We start from the raw sequence: 26460 nt of genomic DNA on the forward strand, positions 1-26460 counted from the left end.
AAACCTGATTTTGCTAGGACCACCTCACACTCCAGGGAGAGTACAGAGGAGCGTTTTTATTTATGTCCTTCTGAACATTAGTAATTTTAGAGACCCCCACAAAGATCAGATTATAATTTTAACCCTGAATACAAAATGATGTTGACATCTACTGAGGCTATTTGTTTGCAATAGTTATCACTGATGCTTTCACTTTCTTTTGCTTTCCAATTGTTACAAGTATTTGTGATAACTAAACACACCTATTCTCCTTTGCTTCTTGGATGCACTCTTGTGATACAATACATCAGGTCTCTCATATTTGACCCTTCATCTGCAGAGTAGTTTGTCGAAGTATTGAAGTTCAATTTTAATACCACCACAAAATGTCAAAGCCCACACGTGGCTGATCAGCAGCTGAAACACAATAACAAGGGTATGCAAGGGCTGTTGATCATCTCTCCATAAGATACAGCTGGCTGGGCATTGTGATGAAGGACTTCCTCAACCCTTAAGATAACCTGCAGTAATACTTGATGCAGGAGAAAAGTGGAATCATTTCATTATTGATTCCTTATTGAGAAGTAGATGAGTATGTGTTTGTTTGAAGGTTTAATATTTCTCAGTTTCACATTTCAAATCCATAAGTTTGCATCACACAGCATCATCCACTACTGTCCATCCTTATATACCTCAGATACAGTGTTCCTGGTTTCTCAATAGCAACACGTTTTCTGCCATAACACTAAAGTCCTCATTCAGGTGTTAAACTAAAAATTCCCTTTCCTCTTATAGTGATCATAAACAAAATCCCTCAATACAGGGTTATTACTTCCATTCAACATTAATTTCAGCCAAAACATAAAAGTTAGGGTAGAATATAAACCTGTAGGCTGAAATGTAATACTTTTTATCCTAACTTTTACAGTGACGTTTATGACCAACAATGTGTTTGCCCTAATCCTGTTTTCAACATGTGAACAACAACATGGGTTACCCGGTTCCATTTACCTATTAGCAGTTAATTTAAAAAAAAAAAAAAGAAGGAAAGAAAGAAAAAAGTTTACATTCTCCAAATGCTGAAACTTGTTAAAGGGAAGAAGTATGATGAGTGAACTCACCAACTGGAAAGTGCAAATACATATGAGGGTACATCGTCCGCTGCAGCAGCCCATTGTATCAACGGTACAAACGTGACTCTAAGCCCGGAGAAGGGGACTTGGAAGCGGGCCGGAGGAGCTCGAATGTGCTGACCAGACTCAGTCCAGCTTTAAGCGCCGGAGTCCCATTCTCTGTCTCCAATCAAGTGTCTCTTTCGTCCGCTACACAAACGACGAGAGGGTCGCACAAAGCTGGTCCCTCACGGTGTTTATTTTCTTCGCTCCAACCGGCCGGTCGTAGCTGAGGTGGCTGACTGGGTGGATGGCTTGGAGCCGCCGGTAGGTAAAGGGAGGAGGGAGTAGATTTTGTCGGGGTAGTCAGTCGGGGGCTGTAATCAGGCTTAGGGCGTCGACTGATTTCCTGGAGGCATTTAAGGTGATCAAACGTTGCTGATGCAATCAATTAATTGTCATGACATGGTATATGTCTAATGACTCAATTTAAAAAGACAGTGTACGGTTACACTCGAAAATAATGTCTTCCAGCGAATTTGGGGCAAAATAAAATGGCCTCATGGTCGTTCAACAGCAAACGTTAGTCACATTTCACCTCATTTGAATTATTTTTTTCTTGCATGAATGTGCCAGTTTATTAGTTTAGACCAGAGTATGGAATGGAAACTGTAAATTATTACTCTCACTAGTGATGGAGAAATGACGCCATCTTTTGACTGCATGATGAAACACATTCATTTTCAAAACTATGGCACACCACAGGGCCTGTTTACTCTCAATACCATATTTCTCTTTTAGGTCTATGTGACTTTTATTTAGAAGGCAAAAAACACATTGAAATAAATTTGCAAGTGTTGAGCTGGAGAAAATGCTTTGTTTTGTAAATTTGGGTGCTGTCTGGTTCATCTGCTTACAAATTAGTTAGTTAGGTAATAACACACTTGTAAAAACAAGTTTAAGTGATGCCCTTTGTTTTTTAAACAATAGCTGTATTTCAGAATTGTCTTTATATTCAACTTCCACTTTTGATCACTGTCTACATGCCTTTCCTCTCACCCCCCTCTTCCCTCTAAATCCTTCTGGCCCTGCCTCCTTTTTACCATAGAGAACTTTTGTTTGGATCTTGATTTTTCCCTCTGGGTAGCCACTGCTCCATATGATATATAATAGAAAAGATCTTAAGAGCAACTCTCTGGCTTTGCCTCCTTCAGTGCTCTCAGAATGCAGTGGGGTTGGTACTACCGCTCTCCAAACAACTTGATAAATCTTTAACATTGTCTGCAGGCTGAGTGAGGAACACTTCACATCCCATTTCATCACACACTCCTGTGCATTGCTCCTTTAAAGTGCTACTCCTTCAATGACCCATGCTACCCTTCCCACCTATGTCCTGCTCAAAAATTGATCCAGGAAGTTGTATCTGGTCAGCCTTCTCTCTGAAAAAAGCATTTGTCAGGGGGGCTCTGGACCTTTCACAGACCTTTATTCCTGCATTCTGCATGCACAGGTCAAGTCAGTTTTTCTTCTTCTCTTTAAATATAGCTTAAAAAAAAGTCATTTGATCTCAGGGGGTGTTATAGTTTGTACAAGGCATTACTTTAGACACTTGATTCAAGAAAAGGAAAACAACCCAAATTCTAACTGGGGAAGAACTGGAAGAAATCTCAGGAAGAGTCCCACAAGAGCCCCTGCATGTACAACTTACATCAGCAAAGTAACCAGTAGATTGTGATTTGGGGGTTTTGTCAAACTTCAATTCTATATCAGCACTGTTTAACATTATCTTTTTACCGCCAGTTTTTACAATTTTGTAATTAAATGATGGTTATGCTTGTGTGGTATTTCAAATATGGAATGTAATTACCACATCTGGACATACAGATATAATTTCATCTGATACATTTTCTTCTTATATGTGTTCTTTAAAAATTTAGATATTGGAGACTATAAGTAAACATGGACACACCAGCAGCTTTTGTGTTGTCATATGCAATATGTTTGCAATAGACACTATGTTTTGCTGTTCCACATAAGCAAGTGAGTGTGAGAGCTACTGGTAAAAATACATCAGCTAACATTCACGATCTCTGTACAGTTAACCATTCTCAACTGCATCTCTTGTGAGAGCATAATGAATGAGAGCTCCAAGAGAGGAAAGCCCTGGCCAAAATAAGGCCAGTGTTATAGCTCTGCCTTGATAGAAGTTGTCTTTGTGTTCCCCAGTTTGCCCAGTTTACACGACAACTCCTTATCGACTGACTGTGTGCATGTAAGTGTGTCCCAAATACTTCTTTCATGACTAGTGTGTCCAGGCCTTCGGGGGCTATTATTGCCACAAAGAGTTTAATGTGAAGTGACAAGACAGGCAGTGGTGCGCAGCTCGGAGGGGACCTGCATTGTGAAGGAGACCAAGCAGTCTGGCTAGGAGTGGACAACAATAGGAAAAGACCTCAAAAGGCCAAGGCTTTTCTCTCCTTGATAGCGTCTTATGCTGTCATTCCTATTTCCCCTCATTCTTCCTCTCTTTCTCTTACAACTGCTCCTCCCTCACATTTTGGTACTCAAACAAACCGGTAGAATTTGTTACGCAGAAACACACTCAAGAGAAATCTGTTTTGTTACTATTTAACAGCCAATTCAGCTGACAGATGCCAGACCTTTTATTCTACATTTTTTTTAACATACAGCATGAGCAACTTGATTATCCCTCAGTGTATTGTGGTTTAGAAGACATTAGTGATACATGCTTACGAATGATGCCATCAGTAAGCCTGAAATACTGTGTGTCTCCTTGGAAACAACTAGAAACAGAAGATTTTTAAAAACTGGAGGGGTTCATACAATTATTGGCAAAGAAATCATAACCTAACTTAAAAGATCAGTGGTATGGAATTTTATCAGTGCAAACTAGTCAAAATAACTGCAAATTAGAGTCACTCCTCGCTGTCCAACAAGCACATGAATGCTTATTTTATTTAGAAACATGCTCATACATTTTAAAATCATGCATGTGATACTGTCTTATGTGCCATTTTTCACGGTTTTACTAAGAAGGAAATTCCAGACTGAAATGAAGAATAATCACAGAGGCTATCCTGAGGAGCATTTCAGTCTTTGAGGAAGTTGTATTTTCATGGATATGTATTATTTTGATTTTTCTTGTGCCTGCTTTTTTGAATTTTAAAGCAGATTAGGAAATTTCTCATAAAATATTACATGTGTAATGGTGGACTTGTGCACTCTTCTTGTGTGCTTGATAATTACGTAAATCTCAGTTTGGAAACGCTGTCCTTAATGTTGGTGTTATTCAAATTTGAGTCGCTTGGGGGCACTCGACTGCGAGCTCAGTCTTATTTGAATGGAGGCCTCTCGAGCTGCGTCAAGCTCTACATGAGCTGGAAAATTTTAGGAAGTGAGGTAGATGGGTTCTTTCTAAATAAAAGCTTGAATTCATTTGACACCACTGTTCATGAGTTGGTGAAACTGCAAATAAGATACTAATAAGTATTATTAATAATAAGTAAGATACTTATGACTCTATATTGTTTCATTTATTGTATATTGCTCTATGGTATTCGGAATAAAGAAGGATCAGAATCTTCATAATCAGAAAATTATCATGATCAGAAAACTGAATTGATACCCCAGGGAAAATGGTAATGGAAAAAATGGTAATGGAAATGACATTTTGAGAAAATAGCCAAGCGATATGCATCAAATATCCACAGATATATATGCCGCAATATCCATTCATCCATTTATTCATTGATTCCATCCATCAGTCCATTTTTTTAACCACTTATCCTGTGTCAGGGCTGCAGGGCCTATCCCAGGTGTCATGTTTACTATACTGTAAAGTAATACAGTTATACAGTTACAGTAATTCATCCATCCTTCCACTTATCCTGTTAAGGGTTGTTGGGGGGGGGGGGGCTGGAGCCTTTACCAGCGTCTTTCACGTGAGAGGCGGGGTTCACCCTGGACTAGTCACCAGTCCATCACAGGGCCAACACATATAGACAGACAGCCATTCACACTCACATTCATACCTACAGTCAATTTAGAGTATCAATCAGCCTAGTCCCAATTTGCATGTCTTTGGACTGTGGGAGGAAGCTGGAGTACCAGAGAGAACCCACACAGGCACAGGGAGAACATGCAGACTCAACACAGAAAGATCCGAGCTGGGACTCAAACCCGGATCCTTCTTGCTGTGAGCCAAGAATGCTAACCACCGTGCCGCCCCCAGTACATCAATTTAAGATACTAATTATATATTATGTGATTAGGTCGCTGCTGACAGGGTCAAATATGTGAAAAGGACTGAAGCTAAGCATTAATCAATAATTGCTGGTAAGATAGGGTGTTCTCTCATAAGTATTTTTACATTTTAAAGCACCAACTTAAAGCTCTTAATATGATCAGATCCAAAAGAGTACCTATTATGCATCAAAACACATGCACCACACATGGATGTTTTCAAGTTCAAGTTCAGCTCACCTGAAAAAAAATTGAGTCAATAAATATTTGTTCTATCTGTAGAAACAAGCTCTGGAATATATTTGTTATTGTACATGAACAAAATAAAATCAAAAGATAAAATGATGTTCAGAAAGTGACCTAACTGATGTGAACACTCAGTGATTCAAGCAACCCCACCAAAATGATTTATTGATTTAATGTACATATATTTGTTGTTTTCTCTTTCTTCAACTTGGTTCTATTTGGGCGTATTATGTTATTTAATAACTCCAGCTTCCTCCCATAGTCCAAAGACATGCAAGAGGGGAGTGGGCTAATCAGATACTCTAAATGGACTGTAGGTGTGGCTGTGAGAGTGAATGGTGTCTTTGTGTTGGCCCTGCGATGGACTGCCAGGGGTACACCCTGGACGGGTTGGCAACCCGTCCAGGGTGTACCCCGCCTCTCGCCTGAAGGCATCTGGGATACTTTACTACAAATATCATTTATTCTCCTCCGTTGAGATTTTTTACTTATCATGTCTAGTTTTGCCAATATTATTTTGGAATCTGTAACAGGAAGTTAAGCCTGTAGTTGTGTGAATGCTGACATTAATTTCCATCAGATGGTGCTGCCTGGCTGCTCGCTGATGGCACCAGATGAGAGAGGCAAGAGGAGGCGAGCCCCTCCGCCTGCACGTAAACCGCCCTTCAAATAGGAACCCGCTGCTGTCACTTCTGGTCTACATACCGAGCGACCGACTCCCCGCGTGTCGGAAACAAGAATTAATTCAGAAATTTACGTAGCGTGCAGATGTTTTTTTTTTCTTTTTTTTTTCGTGATGTCAAAGAAAATGAGTAACGGGAGGCTGTGAGGAGGCTGGAGCTCTGCAAATAATGATAGTGATGATCAAGGCGCGCTGTCCCAGGAGAACTCAGATGAGGAGCTGCCCGTGAGACACCGGGATGATACTCTAACGCACCAGAGGGCCAGTGAGTACACTCTCCTCCCCATCTCCGTGTCCTTGCTTCCACTTTGATGACATGTGGACAGTTTTGATCAGTTATTGCCTCTGAATGATCCCACCTGTCCGATCAATCATTCATAGGCAGTAAAGTGCAGCATAACCGCTTGGTTGGTCAGCCAAGTGTGAAAGTTGCTCCACTGAAAATGGTGCGCTTTCCTTCTTGCACAATAAAACATTCAGGCAAGGTTTAATATGCAGTGCATTGCAGCTTGATTGGGAGGTGGATTTTTAAAGTTTGGATCAAAGTAAACATGTGTTGCACACTGTGGTGCAGTGTTTACGGGAGCCTAATTAATGATGCCATTGTAAGGGTCTCTCCTATCACAGGCACTCCTCCTTAATCCGCTGATAGGCCAGAGGGCGTGGGCTACTGATGATAAAAGAAAGGCTCCAGTCATATTTATGCAACAGGATTGATTATAATAGACTAAAAAATTCATTAACTCAGTTAAAAGCTTTTAAAACCCATTTTATTTTCATGATTGATTTGTGATTTTTTTTAATTCAAATTCAAGGTCTGCTTTTTTTCATTAAATAACCAGCTGATTAATCATTTTCCATTGCTACATATTTATCTAATTCTTTGTATCATCCTTTTCTTACCTACTTGAGGGTGAAATGCTCCCTGTGCTGCTCAAAGGGTGGGCGTGGGTGTGAGTAGAACTTCTACAGCAGGCTCAGTGCATGTAGATGAATGAAATGCACTTACTATGCAGCAAGGGTTAGTCTCCAGTATGTGTCTTTGTGTGCGCGCGTGTGTGTGTGTGTGTGTGTGTGTGTGTGTGTGTGTGTGCGCGCGCGCATTTCACTTCATTACACTCTTTGTGTTGACTTAAGCAGGAGGTCACCCCTGAGGCCAGATCTCAGGCCTTTTTGATGAGTAATGCCCTGAATTACACCAAATTCAAGCTGATTGCCGAAGTACAGAAGTTTGTTGTGAGAGGAATTTAAGCTTACGCGTCAAGTTTTTGCCTTCAGGAATGAATGGGGGTGTACAGTTCTGCACACTATCAGTGTGTACCCCACAAATTTGTTGAGAGGTGCTTGAATTTCAAATTGCCAATGGAACTCCACCTCTGGTTTGAATCTCAGGCAATTACGTTCACAACCTACCTACGCACAATTAGCACAGGAGCTCCTCTGTTCTTGGTTGTTCTACAAACTAATACAACTCTCTGTCTTATGGTGTGAGTGCTGCTTTTCTCCCGAGGCATTCTCAATATTCTCTTAAACATCAAGCATGTTGAACTGCAGGCGTGGGGTTGAGCACGTTAAGGCAGCGTCAGCTTTCTGTCAAGGGTGACAGAACAGTCAGGCAGTCCCCACAGGGGAGAGAACAATTCCTGCTGCTGATGCACCCAAGGCGACAGGACTGAAGCACTCCTTTCTCCTCTCTCACCTTCATCCATGCTCCTGTCCCATCATCCCTTCCCACTTTCATCTCAGAGAAATGAACACACTTTCTCAGCTCTCACTTGCACACCGGCTCTGTGGCTTTAGTGCTCCGTCTGTCTACCTTTCTTCTCTTGTGCACACATGGGCACACTTATAAACATGTGCAGGCATGTGCCAAGATTTAATATTTATGAGTGTTTGTTAATGTCATAAATCATACCTGCTCTCAGACACGCCATTACCATAGTTTTCTATAGAAAGCACCATATCTTCCCTAATCCACAACAATAATTACACACAAATGACATTACTGCTCCTTCAAACAAAATTAGCAACACAAATATGATCTCATATGTTTACATGCCCATTGTACACAAAGTGAGAACACACACACATACACACGCACCACACACACACACACACACACACACACACTGAAGAGGAACTCTTGCTGTGTACTGCATTTCATTCATCTACCTGCACTAAGACTCTTTGTAGAAGTTACACCTAGCCTTTAATTTTTAAGAAAAGATGGTCCTTGAATACAGCAATACAATAATATTGGAACACATCTTCCAACCAATATTGCGATATAAGTCATTGTTCCAACCCTCTGATACAACAAATTTTTAGGTCAGTCTGTTTATGTTTATGTCTGGGGTGGCTTTAGCCACCTTACACCAACACTGCTAAAGGAAAACCCAGGTTTCTTACTAAGTCATCACTAAATTTTAAGTTGTTTCTGACCAAATTTGAAACCAGGTTTAGTGAAAATCAGCGTCAGTCTTTTTGTGTTATCACGGTGACAGTCAAAAAAACCACAATACATGACATACTTGGCAAAGGTAATAATAAGGGAAAATTAGGGACATGACTTTTCTAATGTGCAATTCTATGTGTGTGATGGAAAGTACATGCTCACAGTTACTGCATGATTCACCTGATTCATCTGAGGTATGGTTTCAATATTACACATTGCACTTTTATTGCACAGTTCATGGTTCACCATACAGTGGTATGTTTGTCAACTTTTTGTTTTCTGTTGACAGTCAGTAAAATGACTTTTTGTTGAAGGAACCACTTATCTTTACAAATAGTTCTATATACTGATTTTTGTACATAAATTATTTAGTTGTAAGTGGGCTTTTCATGTTTATTTTACTTTTGACAACCTTAAAGCAAACAAAGCCTCTGATCTTTTGGTAACCACTGATCCATAGTATAAAGTTAGGACAAAAGTTGAGAGCTGTAAATAATTTCAGCCTTGTATGTTATGAGGTCAGTTTGAGTGGTCATTCTACATACACACACAAAAAACACACACACACACACGCATATCAGTTGCTTGCAAAAAAAAATGCTACTTCAGATTTGTGAATATGCACTCATGCTTTAGGTGGGTGAATATACACTCATGAATATACTCACTGAATTTGTACAGGAAGGAAAACCACAAAAATGTATTGCAAGAGAAAATGTAAAAGTGATGTGAATAAAGCAGAGGGATTGTCAGACAAACTGACAGTAAATGTAATTTAGATCAACTGTATGTGAAAGAGATCTGCATTGAAATGGAAATAACACTATATTCAGTTCCTGGGTAGCCTAGAAGAATGAATGTAAACAATGAGAATAATCAGTATGATGTCCTCTCGCTGCTGTTTTGTTAAGTGTGTGGCTTAATATAAACTCTGCTTGAAATCTAAAAATTCTGCACCACGCAGCTGTGCAGGTGCAGCTCTGGTTTCCAGGAAGCTGATTCAGTGATTTCTTGTCAAATTAAAACTTTATGTAATGTTAATATGTTACTATTTACTTCAAAGACATGCAGAGTCACTCATATAGATTTAGGTGTCATAATCTCTGGCTCTTGCTCTCTCTTTCTCTCTCTCTCTCTTTCTCTCTCTCTCTCTCTCTCTCTGCTATACACACACACAGAGACGTACACAAAAAATGCATAGACATGCTGTCTTGTTCTACCATTACAGACATCAACATTATGTGTTATAAAGAATGTTATTATTTTATCTCATGTACATTACAGAGGGTATGTATGATGATATGTACGTTAGAATGATTTATAATGACAATGACTCACAGTTATTGTTGCTTCTGAAAAAGTCAATCATAGTAAAAGGTGTAAAACTGGAATGTGAGCTGTGCAGATCACTGAGGAAATGGCCCATGAATTGTGCATTCGAGTGCATGTACGTGTGTGTGTGTGTTCGTGTGCACTCATCTGCTGTGTGCATAATAGCTCAGGGACTGAGAGCCTGTACATTGGCCAGTCTGCCAGGCAGATGTGCCCTCACCTGAACTCAGTGTTCAGAAAAATTGATTTCAACGTCTCCGGTATGCGGAAGCGCATTGCATTGCTGGCTAAAAAAAAAAAAAAGACACCTTATCTCGTATTTACGAGATAAAATAAAGTGCGGTCTGAAAGAAATCAGCGCTTTTTCGTGAGCCTACCCCGCACGCTTTGGTATTCACGTCGCCGTTTACGTAGGTCTTTAGTCATAGCTCCTTTGATGCATACAGATATACAGTATATCCATAAGCAGTCGAACGCCTGCTGATCAACCTGTGTCAGCACCATCTTCTCTCTTGTGGAACAAGTTCATGTGTGTGAAGAGAGACTTCGTACAACAGCCCAAGATTACAATGCTTCACTGATTTTTATTATTTGAATAAATATCAAATAGATTTTACTTTTATTTGAACCCTTATTCTATGTGTGTGTATGAGTGTATGTGACTGTGTGTGTGTGTGTGTGTGTGTGAGAGAGAGAGAGAGAGAGAGAGAGAGAGAGAGAGAGAGAGAGAGAGAGAGAGACCTTTTCCTAGTGGTGAATCAGGATCGCATATATTCAACAATCTTAACGACTTGAGATTCCTGCGCAGTGTTGACATACTAATGTAATACCATCCTAATTTTTAGGAAACACAAAAGGCAGTGTTTCAAACTGAGAAGGTCGTAGCAGCAAATTAACTGCAAAAGCGCCATGATTGCCACTCGCGAGCCGACATTCTCCGTCTCGCTGCTCTCGCGTGACGTCATGACCCAATGCTTCCGCGCGCGGCGGAGCTACGTAAACACCAACGTGAATACCAAAGCGAAGTAGGCTCGCGAGAACGCGCTGATTTCTTTCAGACCGCACTTTATTTTATCTTGTAATTACGGGATCATTTCAGATAAGGTGTCTAATTTTTTTTATCCAGTGAATGCAATGCGCTTCCTCACCAGTATATTAGACTAAAACTGTATCAACCACACATTAAAGAGAAAAATAATCACACAGGACATGAAAACTCACAATGTAATTCATATCAGTCATGTGACATCCATCCATCCATTTTCTTCCGCTTATTCCTGTTAAGGGTTGTGGGGGGGCTGGAGCCTATCCCAGCAGCTAACAGCAAGATACAGGGTACATCCTGGACAGGTCACCAGTCCATCGCAGGGCCAACATATATAGACAAACAACTATTCACACTCACAGCCATACCTACGGTCAATTTAGAGTATCCAACCAGCCTAGTCCCCATTTGCATGTCTTTGGACGGTGGGAAGAAGCCGGAGTAGCCGGAAAGAACTCGTGCAAGCACAGGGAGAACATGCAGACTCCACACAGATAGATCCCGTGCCCGAGCCGGGACTCAAACCGGAACCTTCTTGCTGTGAGGCAACAGTGCTAACCACTGCACCACCTTGCCGCCAGTCATGTAACATATCTTAATATTTAAAATTCCAATGTTGTTGTGTTTTGTGAAATGTTGTGTTTTGGGAAATGTCGTTGTGTTTTGGGAAATGTTGTCGAGTTTTGCCCCTCAGGGCCACCTTAAGTATAGAAGTACCGTAATTACTAAGCATTGATTTATGTCTTAGCAGCAGCACAACAACATCATGTCAATTTGCTGAACATAAGAGCAAAAATATTTGATAAATCCTAAAAGAACAAGGACTGGTTTACATAGAAATGCTGTTAACTCCCCATTATGTCAAATTTGATATGATAATCATCTAAGGCCCTAGATCCATTTTGATATGATCACAATGTGAGTGTGTTCACACGTGGCTTTAATAGTTGGGTACCATTCCTTTTTCTATACTGCTTATCTGTTAAGGATCGGTTGCCTGGGGATGGCTTGGCCTCACCAATCCATCACAGCGCCATCAGGAGCAATTACGGGTTCAGTATATTGCTCAAGGATACTTCGACATGATAACCAGAGGAAGTGAGGATCGAACCAGCAACCCTTCAGTTGCTAGATGGCCATGCTACCTCCAAGCCATATCGCCCCTAATAGTTGGGTTATCTCCTGCAATTCCATGACCATGGAAACTGGAGGCTCATCTCACTCACTTTTTGAATCATTTATGATGGAAATTGTAATTTAGTTACAAAATTTGATAATAATAACTGGATAATAATTTTAGCCCCTATGCCCCTTTCGATAATTCAGGCTAATTTTTTCAGAGCCCTAAATCCAAAATGGCTACAGTTGGCCCCAGTAGAAATGATTTTTTCAATGTTTGAACTGACAATGCTGCAAAGCACATTGTTACTGGGACTTCAGAGTTGAATTCATTTAGAAGCTTGATGATTTTTTTTTTTAATTCTTAATTTTTACAGTGGCAGTGCACAACTAAAAGTAATTGCACCAGAATTACTAAGAGCTAAGTTAGATCAGTTGTCCCTGGGCAGGTAGGAGTGAAACATATAACGTCAAGTAAAATATCCAAAACAGGGCTGCATGGTGGTGCAGTGGTTAGCACTGTTGCCTCATAGCAAGAAGGTTCCGGGTTTGAGTTTGCATGTTCTCCCCGTGTCTGCATGGGTTCTCTCCGGGTACTCTGGCTTCCTCCCACCGTCCAAAGACATGCAATTTGGGGACTAGGCTGATTAGATACTCTAAATTGACCATAGGTGTGAATATGAGTGTGAATGGTTGTTTGTCTCTCTATGTTGGCCCTGCGATGGACTGGTGACCTGTCCAGGGTGAACCCTGCCTCTCGCCTGTTGATGCTGGGATAGGCTCCAGCCCCCCCCCCCCCCGCGACCCTTAATGTGTAGGAATAAGTGGAAGATGACGATGGAAAATATCCAAAACAGCAGGATTTGTAAAAAGTCCATTTATGTAGATATTAAACTACTCAACCCTGAAAGACAATAATTCACTGATTAATTGACTTTTTCATATTAGCAGAGAAATAATACAGACAACATCAAAGTGTTACTGTGGGTTGCTCATGGGGGGGATATACAAATTAGCTTCCTTAAATTAATAGATGCTGCAGTATTTATCCCAGAAAAATCCATTTGGTAGGATCCACCTTCTGCATCTTGCTCAGCAGATCAAGGAGGGCTGCCAGGTTACTCAGCTCCGGACCGTCAAAGAATGTTTGTGTGGCATCAGAATAAAACACAATGGTTTGAAACTCAGAGATGGCTGTGTTCTATGTTTTCAAACTGCTTTTGTAACCTACCAACATCAGATTAGTAAGGGTCTTCAGGGAATTAGGACATTTCTGGAATGCATAGAGAAGACATTTTTGAGTTTGCACATTTGATGTAAATATAGGCTTACAGATCGCAGAAAAATTCGTCCTCATTTTTGCATAGATTGACAATTACCCTGACTCTCTATTGTGTAAGGACCCCTCCCTAAACCTGTGCATGAAAGAAGTTAGGTGTATATAAACCAGTGTTCAGCAGATCATCTTGCAGTTGCTCCACTGCATCAACGATGCACGCCATCTTTAGGGATGAGACAATGTCATGTTACAAGTGTGTCATTTTTTTTCCAGGCATTTGCTTAATAAAATCTGACTTGAATTTGATGGTTTAATAGTGCAAATGCTTTTAGTAATGCCTTGAAATTAGTGATGAATCTATTGCTCACTACACCTCTTTGAATGATTATTTATATTGCTAAACTGAATGTGAAATACTGTACAATACTTAACATTTCATCCTCATGCCCATAAAAACCCAGATGATAAAAGGTTCCTAGCAGGACCTCTAGAGCTCTAAGGAGAGGAAGACAAAGACCATATTACTCCTGATCTCATTACTAACAAAAAATAGAGGTTCCAGTTTGTCTGTTACCTACCTGTATACCTGTCTTAAGCTCTGCACCTCTCCAGGCATCTGAAATGTGAAAGGCCAGACCAACATGGATGACCTTAAGCTTCAGTAACTGTCAGACATGGTCAACAGTCATTATGTTCTCTGGCTTCAGATCTGAGTGGACAGTCCTTTGGCTTTTGAGAAAGTGTAGAGCTCTAACAAGCTGAAATCATAAAAAAAAAAAGTCTGAAAGTCAACTGAACTGCAGTGCAAGGTCATTGTTAATGGGATTTTGATTCAAAATAAATGCATGGAGGCAGTTAACCCTTCACCTAAATGATTGCAAGTTAAGCTACATGCATGGAAACACATCTGATTCAGAATAGGGCTGATCTCCCTCATTATCAGATACAGGTGCATCTTCAGGGACAGATAAACTAATGTCCAGCTTCTCAAACTCCAAATAAAAATGACCCTTACATATAAAGGAGTGATTCCAGCTGGTAATGTTGAAATTGTCCATCCTTTTCAGCAACTTCTCCCTTGAGATATATGAGAAAAAAACATGTACCATTCAGTCACTTAAAGCTTTTCACAAAAGATACAGACTGGAGGGAACAGTTGTGTGCAATTATGATTCTTGAACCCCAAAGTCCCAGAAAAAGTGCACTTTGAAGCACTGTTGGCCAAATCATTGAAAAGATCATTTCTAACAAGGCTCATGGCTGTTTTGGATTTAGGGCCCTCAAAGTTGGCCCATGTTTTTGTTTGTGGCATGGGGACTAAAACGATTATTTCAACCTTGACAGATGATAAATCCACTGAGATACAAAACTCTGCTTTCCACAGTCACAGAATTACCTGAGATAACCAAGTAACATGTCTCCATATGTGTCACAGGTGATCAGACCTCACCTACCTGAGCAGTATGCAAATTAACATATAGAGTAAATCCACATGCAGTGTTGTTAAGTGGCATATTTACCCATGGAAGTTTGTAGTTATTACAAGTAGCAGTTTGTTGCTCAGAGCGCAGAGAGACAAATCTTGTTTATTTGTTTCTATGGATCGCATAGACCAAAACATCCACTTGTATCTGTCACTGACATTTTTGTACTGAAGGAGTTAGCATCGCATCATGTTTTAGATTATGTCTGGCGACTGAGTAAAGAGAAAGAGAGAGTTGAAACCATATTTATGGCTCTGTATGATCTAGCTGATTAGACAGTCATTGTGGCCAAGGATGCATTTGCACACAAACTACTGAAAGAAGGTGGGCACATGTGGCTCAGACCACCTCCAAATATTGTTTCAGTGTTTGGATCTCAGGATGCATTGACTGTGTGCATTCTTTATATTAAGGTTGCACTTGTGATCAGGTCTCTCGGGACGAAATTTATTGCAATATAAAATGCTGATATTTTTTCCTGCTTTTCAGACAGTGGGAGTTGATGTCGTGCCATCTACAATTTACATGTTTGCCTTTGGGCATTTTTTGCAAATTAACATGTAGTTGTCTCCTCTGTCCCACTCTCCATCTCTCCCTCTGTGTGTGTGTGTGTGTGTGTGTGTGTGTGTGTGTGTGTGTGTGTGTTCTTGTACTTGCTACATATTGAGGACTGGAATATGTAATTAAATAACAGAGTGAGAACATTTTTGGAAAGTGAGGACATTTTAGCCGGTCCTCACATCTTCAAAGGGCCCTTTAAAGGTCAAGACTTGGTTTTATGGTCGAGGTTAGAATTAGGTTCTGGTTAGGTTTAGGGCCAAGGTTAGGGTCAGGCAGTCAGTTGAAATGGTTAGGTTTAGGGTGAGGAGCTGGGGAATGTATTACATCAATGAAAGTCCTCACAAAGATATAAGTACAAGGATATGTGTGTGTGTATGTGTGCGTGTGTGTGTGTGTGTGTGTGTGTACGTGTGTGTACGTGTGTGTGTGTGTGTGTGTGTGTGTGTGTGTGTGTGTGCATATATGAGGCAGAGCCTAATCATTCACAAAACAGAGCAGACAATGTAAAAGGAGAGAATGTAAAAGCACAAAAGTAAACAACAGTACATGAATGGGATAAATAACTTAATCTTTTTCAAAATGTTCAATGAAAGAACATTTGTTCTATTTGAAAGGGGCACCTTCAATTCTTCAGCATCAAATTTTGAAGCACACCATGCAAATTCCAAGTGAATGTCTTTGTTTCTGTGCTGACTTTTGGCGCTTTTAAATATAACAAGACCAGGTGAAACCTAGTATATGGCTCGACACATGGTCAATGTGCCAAAATGTGGACAAATTGTTTCACAGATAAGTTTGTAGTTGTTGAAATAAATGGAGGAAGTAGTTTGACAAGAACATCAGAGATCATGGAGGTTTCCACAGGAAATTAATATGTTCTTACTGACTGAGACAAGGCTAGCTTTTAGGCCAACCAAATATGAGAATCATTCTAACTAAACACCTATATACTGCAGAATTGTGTCAATTATACTAATATTGATGCACTGATTGCTCATGATGTTGGACATTCCTCAGATTGTGCAGGAAAGACTTTTTTTAAAATATGATACAAAGAATTCACAAGAATATATTGAAGCCTATCCCTGCAGCCTTCGGGTGAGAGGCAGGATACATCCTTGAGAAGTCGCCTGTCCATCGCAGGGCAGACCCAGACAGACAACCATTCACACTCACAGTCATACCTATAGTCAATTTAGAGTATCAAATTAGCTTAGTCCCCACTTGCATGTCTTTGGACTGTGGGAAGAAGCTGGAGTACCCAGAGAGAACCCATGCAGGCACAGGGAGAACATGGAAACTCCACACAAGAAGACCCTGTGCTTGAGCCCGGATATTTCTTGTTGTGTGGTGACAGTGCTAACCACTGCACCACTAGGTCGCCAATATTTTTGTTTTGATTCACCAAAAATATTTTTCCTTAAAATGACCACTTTACATTATTATGACCTTTCTGCTGTTGGTTACATGATTGTTGCCCTCAGTTTTCAGGATGCTGCTGATAATGCTTCACAGCTACAGCAGAGCAGAGTAGATGGAACTGTGTATGTATGTATGTATGTATGTATGTATGTGTGTGTGTGTATATATATATATATATATATATATATATATATATATATATATATATATATATGTATGTGTGTGTGTGTGTGTGTGTGTGTGTGTGTGTGTATTCAAAGAGAAAAGGGAGTGTATTATATAAACATATTTTAAAGCTCAGAGTGAAAGCTTATGTGCAATGTCTTGTTGGATATATGTGTGGTTCTTTACACCTCTATCCAAAAAGCTTCCATCAAAATAAACACAAAATTTGGTATAGCTCACTTTGTTAGCTGAACTTATTTACTAAAATCATGTACTGTATCAAACACATTGGTAATGCAATGTGTGCATTGCACTATCAGAAGAAACTCATGTAATGTCATCATGTGCAACAGCTATTCTCCTGCTTGTTAAAGAAGATCCCATTTAAGAATGCTACAAACAAAAGGAGTAACCTTTGACCTATGATATAAATAGACTCTATTTACAATAACACTAGCTGTTTATGAATTACTCTGACAGTGACACACTTCTGTGGTAATAGATCAGTCTCTGCATTTGAAAAACATACGGACAAGATGGCATTCACACCAATTGTTGGTATGACTATTAATTCATTAACAGGCGGTTTGTTCTTGAGCTCACCCTCAGAGGACCATTTTTATAATATTTGACCTTCTGAGGTTTGAAATTGGATTGATATTGAAGGAACCCTAACCCTTACACAAATACGCACACATATGCCAACACGGTGGCATCAATCTCACCTCCACACCTACTCTGGAAGAGACTGTTGGAACAGTGAAAGCTCGAGGAAGATACAAGGTGGAGACAAGGGCCCTGGGGACCACAGCAAGACAGATCAAATATTGATTGGTTTAGTAAGAGAATCCGCAGGCTTTTAGTGGAGCTGCTTAATAAGAGTGGATTGTGGAAAGAGAGCTCACATCAACTGAACTCCACTCCAGAGGCTCTGCCCCTGTCTTTAAAGAATCAAAACATCAGCAAGTGGGGGCTAATCCATTAAAAAAAATAATAATAAAAAATTGGGGGGCATTGTCAAGATTTGGAAATATCTTTTTGAACTTGATTTTATTTCTGTGAGGTCAGTTCCACTGTTCAAAAGTGAAACAAAGTTCATAAACTTTTGCCATGCCCATCTATTGCAAACAGTGTCATATCTTATGTGTGTGATCTTCAACTGTCAAATCTTAGTATATCTATCTTTTCACACATAGCATTATCACATATTATGCATCTGCCAATCTTGTATTCAGTTACTTGCTTGTCCCAGTGAGGATATTTTAGCTTATGCATCTACATATTCTTTTTTTCAGCACACATCCTGTCTGTCTCAAGTTTAAGTCAAGAGCTGGCTTCAGAGAAACACTGAGCTATTTTAGGAAGCAGCAGATTGTGTTAAGTGAGAAAGTGAAGTGGCACAACTAGGGTGGAGATTTCTTGGTGCCTGAATCCTTGAAAATCTCTTTACTTAGTGCTTTACTCCCTGGACATCTTGCAGATTGCACCTAGTTGCTTTTTGATAATGGTTAGGTACAGATGCAAGAGACATACTCAACCCCATGAATGACATTTATTGTTTACGCTAAAATCATATGTTAATTGGGAAGGCTGTTATTGCTGTCTTTTTTTCCCAATTCCTGTGTATCAGGTGCATCATTTTGAGAATGTATCAATGTACTTTCAAAACAACAAAAATGAAGGAAAAAATAACTGTGAATGATGTGGACCATATGATATCCTTTGTTTGTGTGATATTGAGAAAAGGGTTGGGACTATTTTTGTCTGTTTTTGATGATTTAATTTTATTATTTATGCATTCACCTCCACATGAAAGAGAGTCGAGGTCCCAACTGGTTTCTGTCTTTTTTCCTCCTGACATGCACATTCTCTCTCTTTCATACAAACACACAAATCCATATGTATTTAGTCATTCTTGGCCATTTTTGTAGTACTTGTCCTCTCTTTCAGCACTTGTACATTTTCTTTGATGGGAACTAGACACATCGTCTCTCCCTCTGACGGAATAGTGTGGATGCTGATACATTGCGCGTGGATGTGAGTGCATTTGTTCAATGAAAGCACCTGCTGTGTTTGTCCCCTTCATTCACCCATCTGATCAGTAGCAAGCTGGGTCTGTCAGCATGTTAACTGTCAGGGAATTTCTGCTAATTAACCAAACCGTGCACTAACATAATGACCACAACTCAAACACCGTATTAACCTGATTCATATGTGCACACGTGAGGACATGCACACTCACTCACACACACTCACACACACGCAGGTCAGGCACCAAATTAAATCACTACTGATATAATTTCCTTCCTCCATACTGAGCAGCAAAGCCTGTAAAATAAAATGAAGTTTTGTAATGTTGCTCATAGCCACCCATCCATTGTCTTCCGCTTATTCCTATTAAGGGTCGCAGGGGGGAGCGTATCCCAGGGTCTACAGGCGAGAGGCGGGGTACATCCTGGATATGTTGCCAGTCCATCGCAGCGCCAACATACATAGACAAACAACCATTCACACTCACATTCATACCTACGGTCAATTTAGAGTGTCCAATCAGCTTAGTCCCCAATTGCATGTCTTTGGATGGTGGGAAGAAGCCGGAGTACCCGGAGAGAACCCACACAGGCACGGGGAGAACATGGAAACTCCACACAGAAAGATCCCGTGCCCGAGCCAGGACTCGAACCCGGAATCTTCTTGCTGTGAGGCGACAGTGCTAACCACTGCACCACCGTGCCCCCTGCTCATAGCCAGTTTTATTTATCGAAATCAAACCACTGGAGCACCCAAGAAATATTACAGATACATATTTATCACTTGACAATAAATCTCGTAAAATAAATGGTCTGTTGTCCTTATTCATCACTCTAACATATAACTATGCATTAAGCACCCTTTATTAACATACCTTTACAGTTAAGTTTGTTCTTTATTTCATATATAGCAACATAGGAGAAAGTATGTGTTTTCCCTACTCCCACCTATTTAACACAAGAAATATATTATTCTGCAAAATCCAACTATTATCAGGGTTCAGCACCCTCTACCACTCATTCCAATCTATGTGATGGCCCACTCATTGCTGCTTGCACCTTTAATTACAACCTAAGAAGTAAATGGCCAGGAGGTAAAGGTTCACCCTGGAAGTAGCAAGGCACCAGCGTGAGACTTTTTTGAAAATCCTAAACTGATTTTTCAAACCCAGAGAAATGAAGCTCACTTACTCGTATAACCAGTCAAGTTATAGAATGACAGTGACTCCTCTGAAGTGATCACATGTAACTTTATGCATTGTCAGAAAGGAATAAATAGAAATTGTTTCATGGTCTTTCTCTAGTGCTTACTGACACTGAATAAATGCAGCATCACTTTGATGTTACATTTAGCTGGTGCTTCTGTACAGCTGCAGACAAAGTTGTTTAACCCTGCCATTAAGTTAACTTTGTTCACTAATGCCTCTAGTGTGAAGAGCTCTAAACTGGGTCATTGGCATTGTCTACGAGAAATGTTTTTCAGGGCTAATACCAATTATTAAGGATAAATAGCCAAATCAGTTGTAAATATATATCAGATATAAATAAATCAATATCATGAATCTTTTTGGATTATTGGTAGCCTAATAAAGGAATGAAGTATTTAATTCTCCAAATTCATTCTTCATGTACCATTTCTGCAGCAAATTAGCCGTCAGTGCTGACTATTACTCATGATGTGCAACTACTTATATGTTGCTATGGGTGGAGTTTAGCTCAAGACCCTAAAAATAGTGAATAGAGATATTCATCTATATAGTCATCCATTTTCTATACAACTTATCCATTAAGGGTCAGATGGGGATGAGAGCCTATCTCAGCTGACATTGGCAAGAGGCAGGGTATATCCTGAACGAGTCAGCAGTCCATTGCACAGCCATCAGGAGCAATTATGGGTTCAGTGTCTTGCTCAAGGACACTTCGGCATGGTCACTGGGTGGTTGCAGCTTCAAATGTTACATACGTTTTCGTTGTAGCAGCAGGCAATTCAGCTCGATTAGATTAGTCAGCTGTGACTTCTCTCCAGTATCACATGCTGCAAGAGCTGAATTGCATGAGCAGGAATAGTAAAATGGCAGTAGCTGTGCTGGCAAGGAGGTGTAAGGTAGGTGGCCCTATAAAGAGTGTAGAGTATAAAGAGTATAAAGAAAAGCAGCATGACTCACCTTGAGAGGAGTCTGTATGCTCCATTGAGAAGCAGCCCCAGAACTCTCTCCTGCCTCTACTCCATTTATGCTGTTGTGTAGAATAGCCAGCAAATGGAGAGTACATGTGTGTAGGTTCACATTTCAGAATTCACCTGATGTTATAGTTTTTCTATAAGCTGCCATTGTTGAGGCTGAGCAGGCTGAGTGAATCAAATCGATGGCTTGCTGAGCCTGGGCGGAGCAGTGGAGCTTCTCTCTGCACAGGCATGATAACGCTGTTCAATAGGCCTAAACCACCTCTCAGATGGAAATTGAAGTGCCAATAAATATTAGATACATTCCTCTGGATGGTAAGACTGGGCACTAAATGGGAGATGGTTGTGTGACAGTTGAGAGGTGTATTGCACTTTTTTTTTTTTTTTTGGTGTGTCAGAGAAATGGTCTTAGGGTGCAGTTGAAGTTGTGCTGTTTTTCAACATTTGCAAACACACAGAAAATGTGTTGCATATGAGATTGAGGTGAGCTTGCAAGTGCAAAGAGTGACTCTCCCAAAACACGGAAGTGTGTTACAGACAGTAACTTGTGGTAAATACATATCAAAGCGCTTAAACCTCCTTCTCCATCTCCCCAAATCTAAGTTTCTTGCATCTGTCTCAAATACACACCTTAACTCAGGCAAAGGGGGTAGTTTTATAAATTTACTGACATGGAAAGGGAACACTGTGATCAGTTTGAGTACTGGTTTAGTCAAGTATGCCCCCCAGGGAGTGGCTTAAAGTGAATCACTTACAGATTCTGCCTACGTAAGATTATGATTGAGGGGTGTGTGTATGAATGCTTTTGTGTGTGAGGGGGTGAGTGTGTTTGTGTGTGTGTGAAATGAGCCACAGAGTGGGTACTGTGGTAAATGGTTGCATAGAGGTGTCAACATGTGTAATTGCTCCAATTGGCTCTGTAATCCTCCTTTGGGAAATATGGGCAGCAGTACATGAAGACATAGGCTGCATGGAATTATGTATGGGGCCATTATATTAGCCAAATAGCTGCAGAATAGATGCTGTGTATCTCAATCTTTGTGTGTATCATAAGATTTGTAACCATGTGAAATGATTTTTAAATGTGTACTAAAATTGTGAATGTGAACATAAATCAAAAATTGTCTATTTAGAATCTGTGTGTAATCAGATTTGTAAATGTGTAAAAACTTTACAAATCTGTATTTATATTTGCAAGTTTGTAAATCTTTACAAAAATACTAAAATATGAACACCAATTGACTACTCTAGATAGTGGTTGAATAGCTCAGTGGTTAACGGTGTGGTAGTGTGTGTGCTGAGCCATGGCAGAGTGGGTGACAACTAGGGCATGACCAATGTGGATTTCTTGGGGGGCAGATTCCAGTTTTGATATTAGGGAATAAAAAATTCTGACAACCAATATATCGGCCGATTAAATTGTTTTTACATTTTTCATATAAAAAAGATAAAATACCCACTTTTGATGGCTTAAATATAGTTCCAAACACTTGTTACGAAGATTTAAAATGAAGGGCAACACCCACTATCATTTCAGTAAACATAAAGTCTCTCTGACAGTGTCAACATTTACAAAGTGACAGTCATTGTAGTAGAGTTCATGGTAGGGCTGTTATTGGTGTGCAATACATTGTACAGTGTCTTTTTAAGAGGTCAGTAATTGTATATCTGCAGGTAATAGGCAGGTGGATAAACAGCGACATAAACATCTCTGGTAAAACATGATTTGAAATGCGCCTCTCAGATGAAGTTCTCCATGAAGTTATAACTTTGACCAGAAATGCTTTGTCCTCCTCAATGCCGTAGGTTAAAAAATACAGTCTGTGTGCATCTGACAATAAATGCAGGCCACAACGGTTTTTGCATGGCGATGAAGCATGATTCTAAATTGCTCCTGTCTTATCGAGTCTAGTAGCATGTACCTGCCTGAGTGAGCGTAACATTACTTTACATTTACTTTGTAACGTTACATTACTGTAACGTTACAGATGCATCATTCATGGTGCCGTGACTGACTCGGTTCAAGAGTTTAGCAAGGTAGCAAATATATAAGCTAGGTTATCCTAACTTTCTTGAGCTTGCTAACATACCATGTCATGCTCGACTAATAATACCAGAGAAGCGTGACAGACGCAACGTGGTATGTCATGGGAAATGGGAAAGTTAGAAAGTAAGTTAATTTTTATTTCACAAACAAGTCATTATACACTTACCATTGAGACAAACTGCTTGGTTTTAATATGCATGCATTGTTGGTTTTTCAGTACCGTACTCTACTTCACTCTCATTCTGTGGAGTTGCTGTAGTGTGATATGAGAGGAGTTGAAAGAAGTGTAAATGGACAAAAAGGAATATAGAAACCCCTTTTTCAAATAAGTTCTTTTATACAAATCCTTAAATTTCAGTCCAAAAAAACAATTTCCATTTTTTTCTCCCAATATCATAGATTTTCACTATTAGATTGGATAACATAGCTTTTTTTGTTTCATTAGGGGACATATTCCCTGTAGAAGGTCATAAAATGAACCAAGGTTGAGCTAAAATAATGAATATATGATATGCCTCATCTGAACTTGGATGCGTGAAGTTTTTCCCACTCTGAAGCATTCTAGTATGTTTGTAAAAAATCTTTTCATATATCTGCATGGTATGACATTGTCCTCTTGTGGAGGCAAGTCAAATTAGTACCTAGATTTTGGTTTTGAGCAGAGTTCAAAAAGTATTTTTCTTTGTGACCATTTATTAAACTGGAGAGGATTGGAAGTTGCACAGCTGGCTTAGAGAGAAGATAAGGGAACTAATTCCTTCCCACTACTTGTGCTGCTCTTTGATCCTCACCTCCCGCTTCATTTCTCTTTGATTGCCATGTTTATGACAGCTCCTTTTCCTTTTCTCTTCTTGCCTCTCTCCACTCCTTCTGTATGGTGTGGCATCTCAGTGGTTCATCTTTGTCAGATCACTTCTCATTCATTCACACATGGTCCTGGCACACATAGACATGTACAAAGAACACACAGTCTGAACAAGACACACCAGCCCTCTTCCTTAAAGAGGTAAAGTGAGTGCACCAGCATCCACGATGAATAATTGAGTTATCTGGCTCTGTGCAGAAATAGCAATCCCCCCACACAAGTGTGAAAACATCAGTCGCCACCCGAGACCTGGGAAATACTTCACTGTGTGGGTCTACACAGGATGTATTGGACCTCATTTTGTCAGATTTTTGCTTTTCTGTATGTCAACATTTTCAAAGGCCTGTAATCTTGAAATCATGATCAGATGTTGCACTGAGGTATGAATGTTATCTTTGTGATCATTAGTGAAGTTCTGGGATATTTTCTTCAGACACCTTAACAGGGTTGCGATGCGTGAATTCTTTTGGAAATGGAAATAAAAATTCACTTAATTTAGATGTCATCAGCCAATTTCAACTTCATTATCATTCATATATAGAGCAAAAACGTAAGGGTTCTGAAGGGGGCTTTCTTTACCTTATCAGTGACTAGACTGTTTGACCAGGGAAGGTAATTATGTACTTAGTGAAAAAAAAAAACGTGCTCGGAGACAGACATAATTTGTAACAAGACTCAGCTGATTGATCCTTGTTTTCTAAATCATTACCTCATTTTTGTTTCATTATTGTGACATATGCAATGAAATTTTAACAAAGAAGTCATCTTAGCCCCATCTATAATCTTTCTATAACGCCTTTTATTCTAAAATTTAATCACACTGTAACATTAATGAAAAGATAACTATATGCTGTACAGTGGTCCCTCATTTATCGCGGGAGTTTCGTTCAAAAATAACCCGCAATAGGCAAAATCCGCAAAGTAGTCAGCTTTATATATTACAGTTATTATAGCTGTGTAACTTCTGCCTTCCTTTAGCATGTCCAGAAGTCCAACTTTTTGTGCGATGGTTAGCATCCTCCTCTGCCTTTTGGGTGCAACATACAGTACAGCACTTCCAAGTCACACTGCTAGCGATCGAAGATTTATGTAAATTTGGCAAGCTGAGCGCATTCCGTACTGTACAGGTGAGATGACACGGAGGAGATTGATTGACAATGGTCTACAGCCAATCAAGACGCAGAACAAAATGCTGTAAAAAAACAAACAAACAAAAAAGCATGCAAAATTGCACTGAAAAAAAATCCGCAAAAACTGCGAGGCCGCGAAAGGTGAAGCGCGTTATAGCGAGGGACCACTGTATACTAAAATCTAGTGTTGTCACGATACTGGATTTCACACATTGATACCATATTTTGAAAAATAGTGATATTCGATTCGATTTTCGACACTAAGCAACCACTCAGAATTTAGTGCAAACATTTTTTTATTAAAAGAAAAGTGAAGAACTTCATTCTTGAGGTAGAGAAGTTTTTCAAGTTATTCTTTACACATTAACTGTACGCAAATAAGTTTTAATTTATGAACCCTACCGTCGATTAGCTTTAGCTAGCGCTCACTAACAAGACAACACGTTAACGTAAACGCCGATAGATGTGATAACTCTAGGCAACACATACTTCAAGTTCTACTGTTACCAACCTCTATACCTCTAACTCTATACAGGTCTGGGTGTCTGTCTTCAAGGTGCTTTGCTACATTCGTCATGTTCGCTCCTTTGTCGGCACAGTTCTGTTGCATCTCTTGCATATCGGCTTGGGCTGTCCTTTGGCTTTCCTTGTTCATCCGACTCAAATCCAAAGATCCTCCAAACAGCACTTCTGCTGTTTTGTTTATTTACTAAAACTGGTTGCGAAGGTCCTTCGGATGCCATCTCATGGCAGCTTACACACGTAGAGCGACAACACACACACACACACACACACACACACACACACAAAAATAATACAGCCACCGCTGTTTGTGTGAGCGAGGCAGGAGGGAGGGGCTGCTGCACAATGGCTCGCTCCCTGGGGCAGCGTTCTGTCTTGTTTGTGTGTGTGTGAGTTGGCGGCGGTGGCGCATGTGTAAACCAAGGAAGCAGGTAGAGTATCGCTTCTATGCAAAAGTCATTCTGTACCGTATCGATAGATCGATATGTTTGACGACACTATTAAAATCTATTCTTTTTTTGTGCCAGTACTTAAGCAGAG

The 26460-nt window shown here is 40.0% G+C and overlaps 2 protein-coding genes across 10 annotated transcripts in view; one reads left to right on the plus strand and one right to left on the minus strand.

Moving 5' to 3' along the window:
- Window positions 1-1514, minus strand: part of nkain4 (sodium/potassium transporting ATPase interacting 4) — a 106804-nt gene extending 105290 nt beyond the window's left edge. For 5 of the 7 annotated variants that reach the window (XR_015117872.1, XM_086213790.1, XM_086213786.1 and 2 more), the window contains exon 1: window positions 1101-1514. Coding sequence is in view for 6 of the 7 variants with exons in the window: in XM_086213790.1 (XP_086069916.1) it covers window positions 1101-1154 (54 nt within the window). In the remaining variant the exon portion in view is untranslated. The remainder of the gene's footprint in view (window positions 1-1100) is intronic. The other 2 variants (XM_086213788.1, XM_086213791.1) reach the window with 2 other exon arrangements.
- LOC147255805 (uncharacterized) overlaps window positions 1255-26460 on the plus strand; it is a 55201-nt gene continuing 29995 nt past the window's right edge. For 2 of the 3 annotated variants that reach the window (XM_086213783.1, XM_086213785.1), the window contains exon 1: window positions 6186-6547. The gene's annotated coding sequence lies outside the window, so the exon portion shown is untranslated. Of the gene's footprint in view, window positions 1419-6185; window positions 6548-26460 lie in introns of those variants that run through there. The other variant, XM_086213784.1, reaches the window with a different exon arrangement.

The sequence above is a fragment of the Aulostomus chinensis genome, chromosome 9, assembly GCF_037954235.1.
Source record: "Aulostomus chinensis isolate RoL2024-O1b breed Wild chromosome 9, RoL_Achi_v1.0, whole genome shotgun sequence".
Classification (NCBI taxonomy): domain Eukaryota; kingdom Metazoa; phylum Chordata; class Actinopteri; order Syngnathiformes; family Aulostomidae; genus Aulostomus; species Aulostomus chinensis.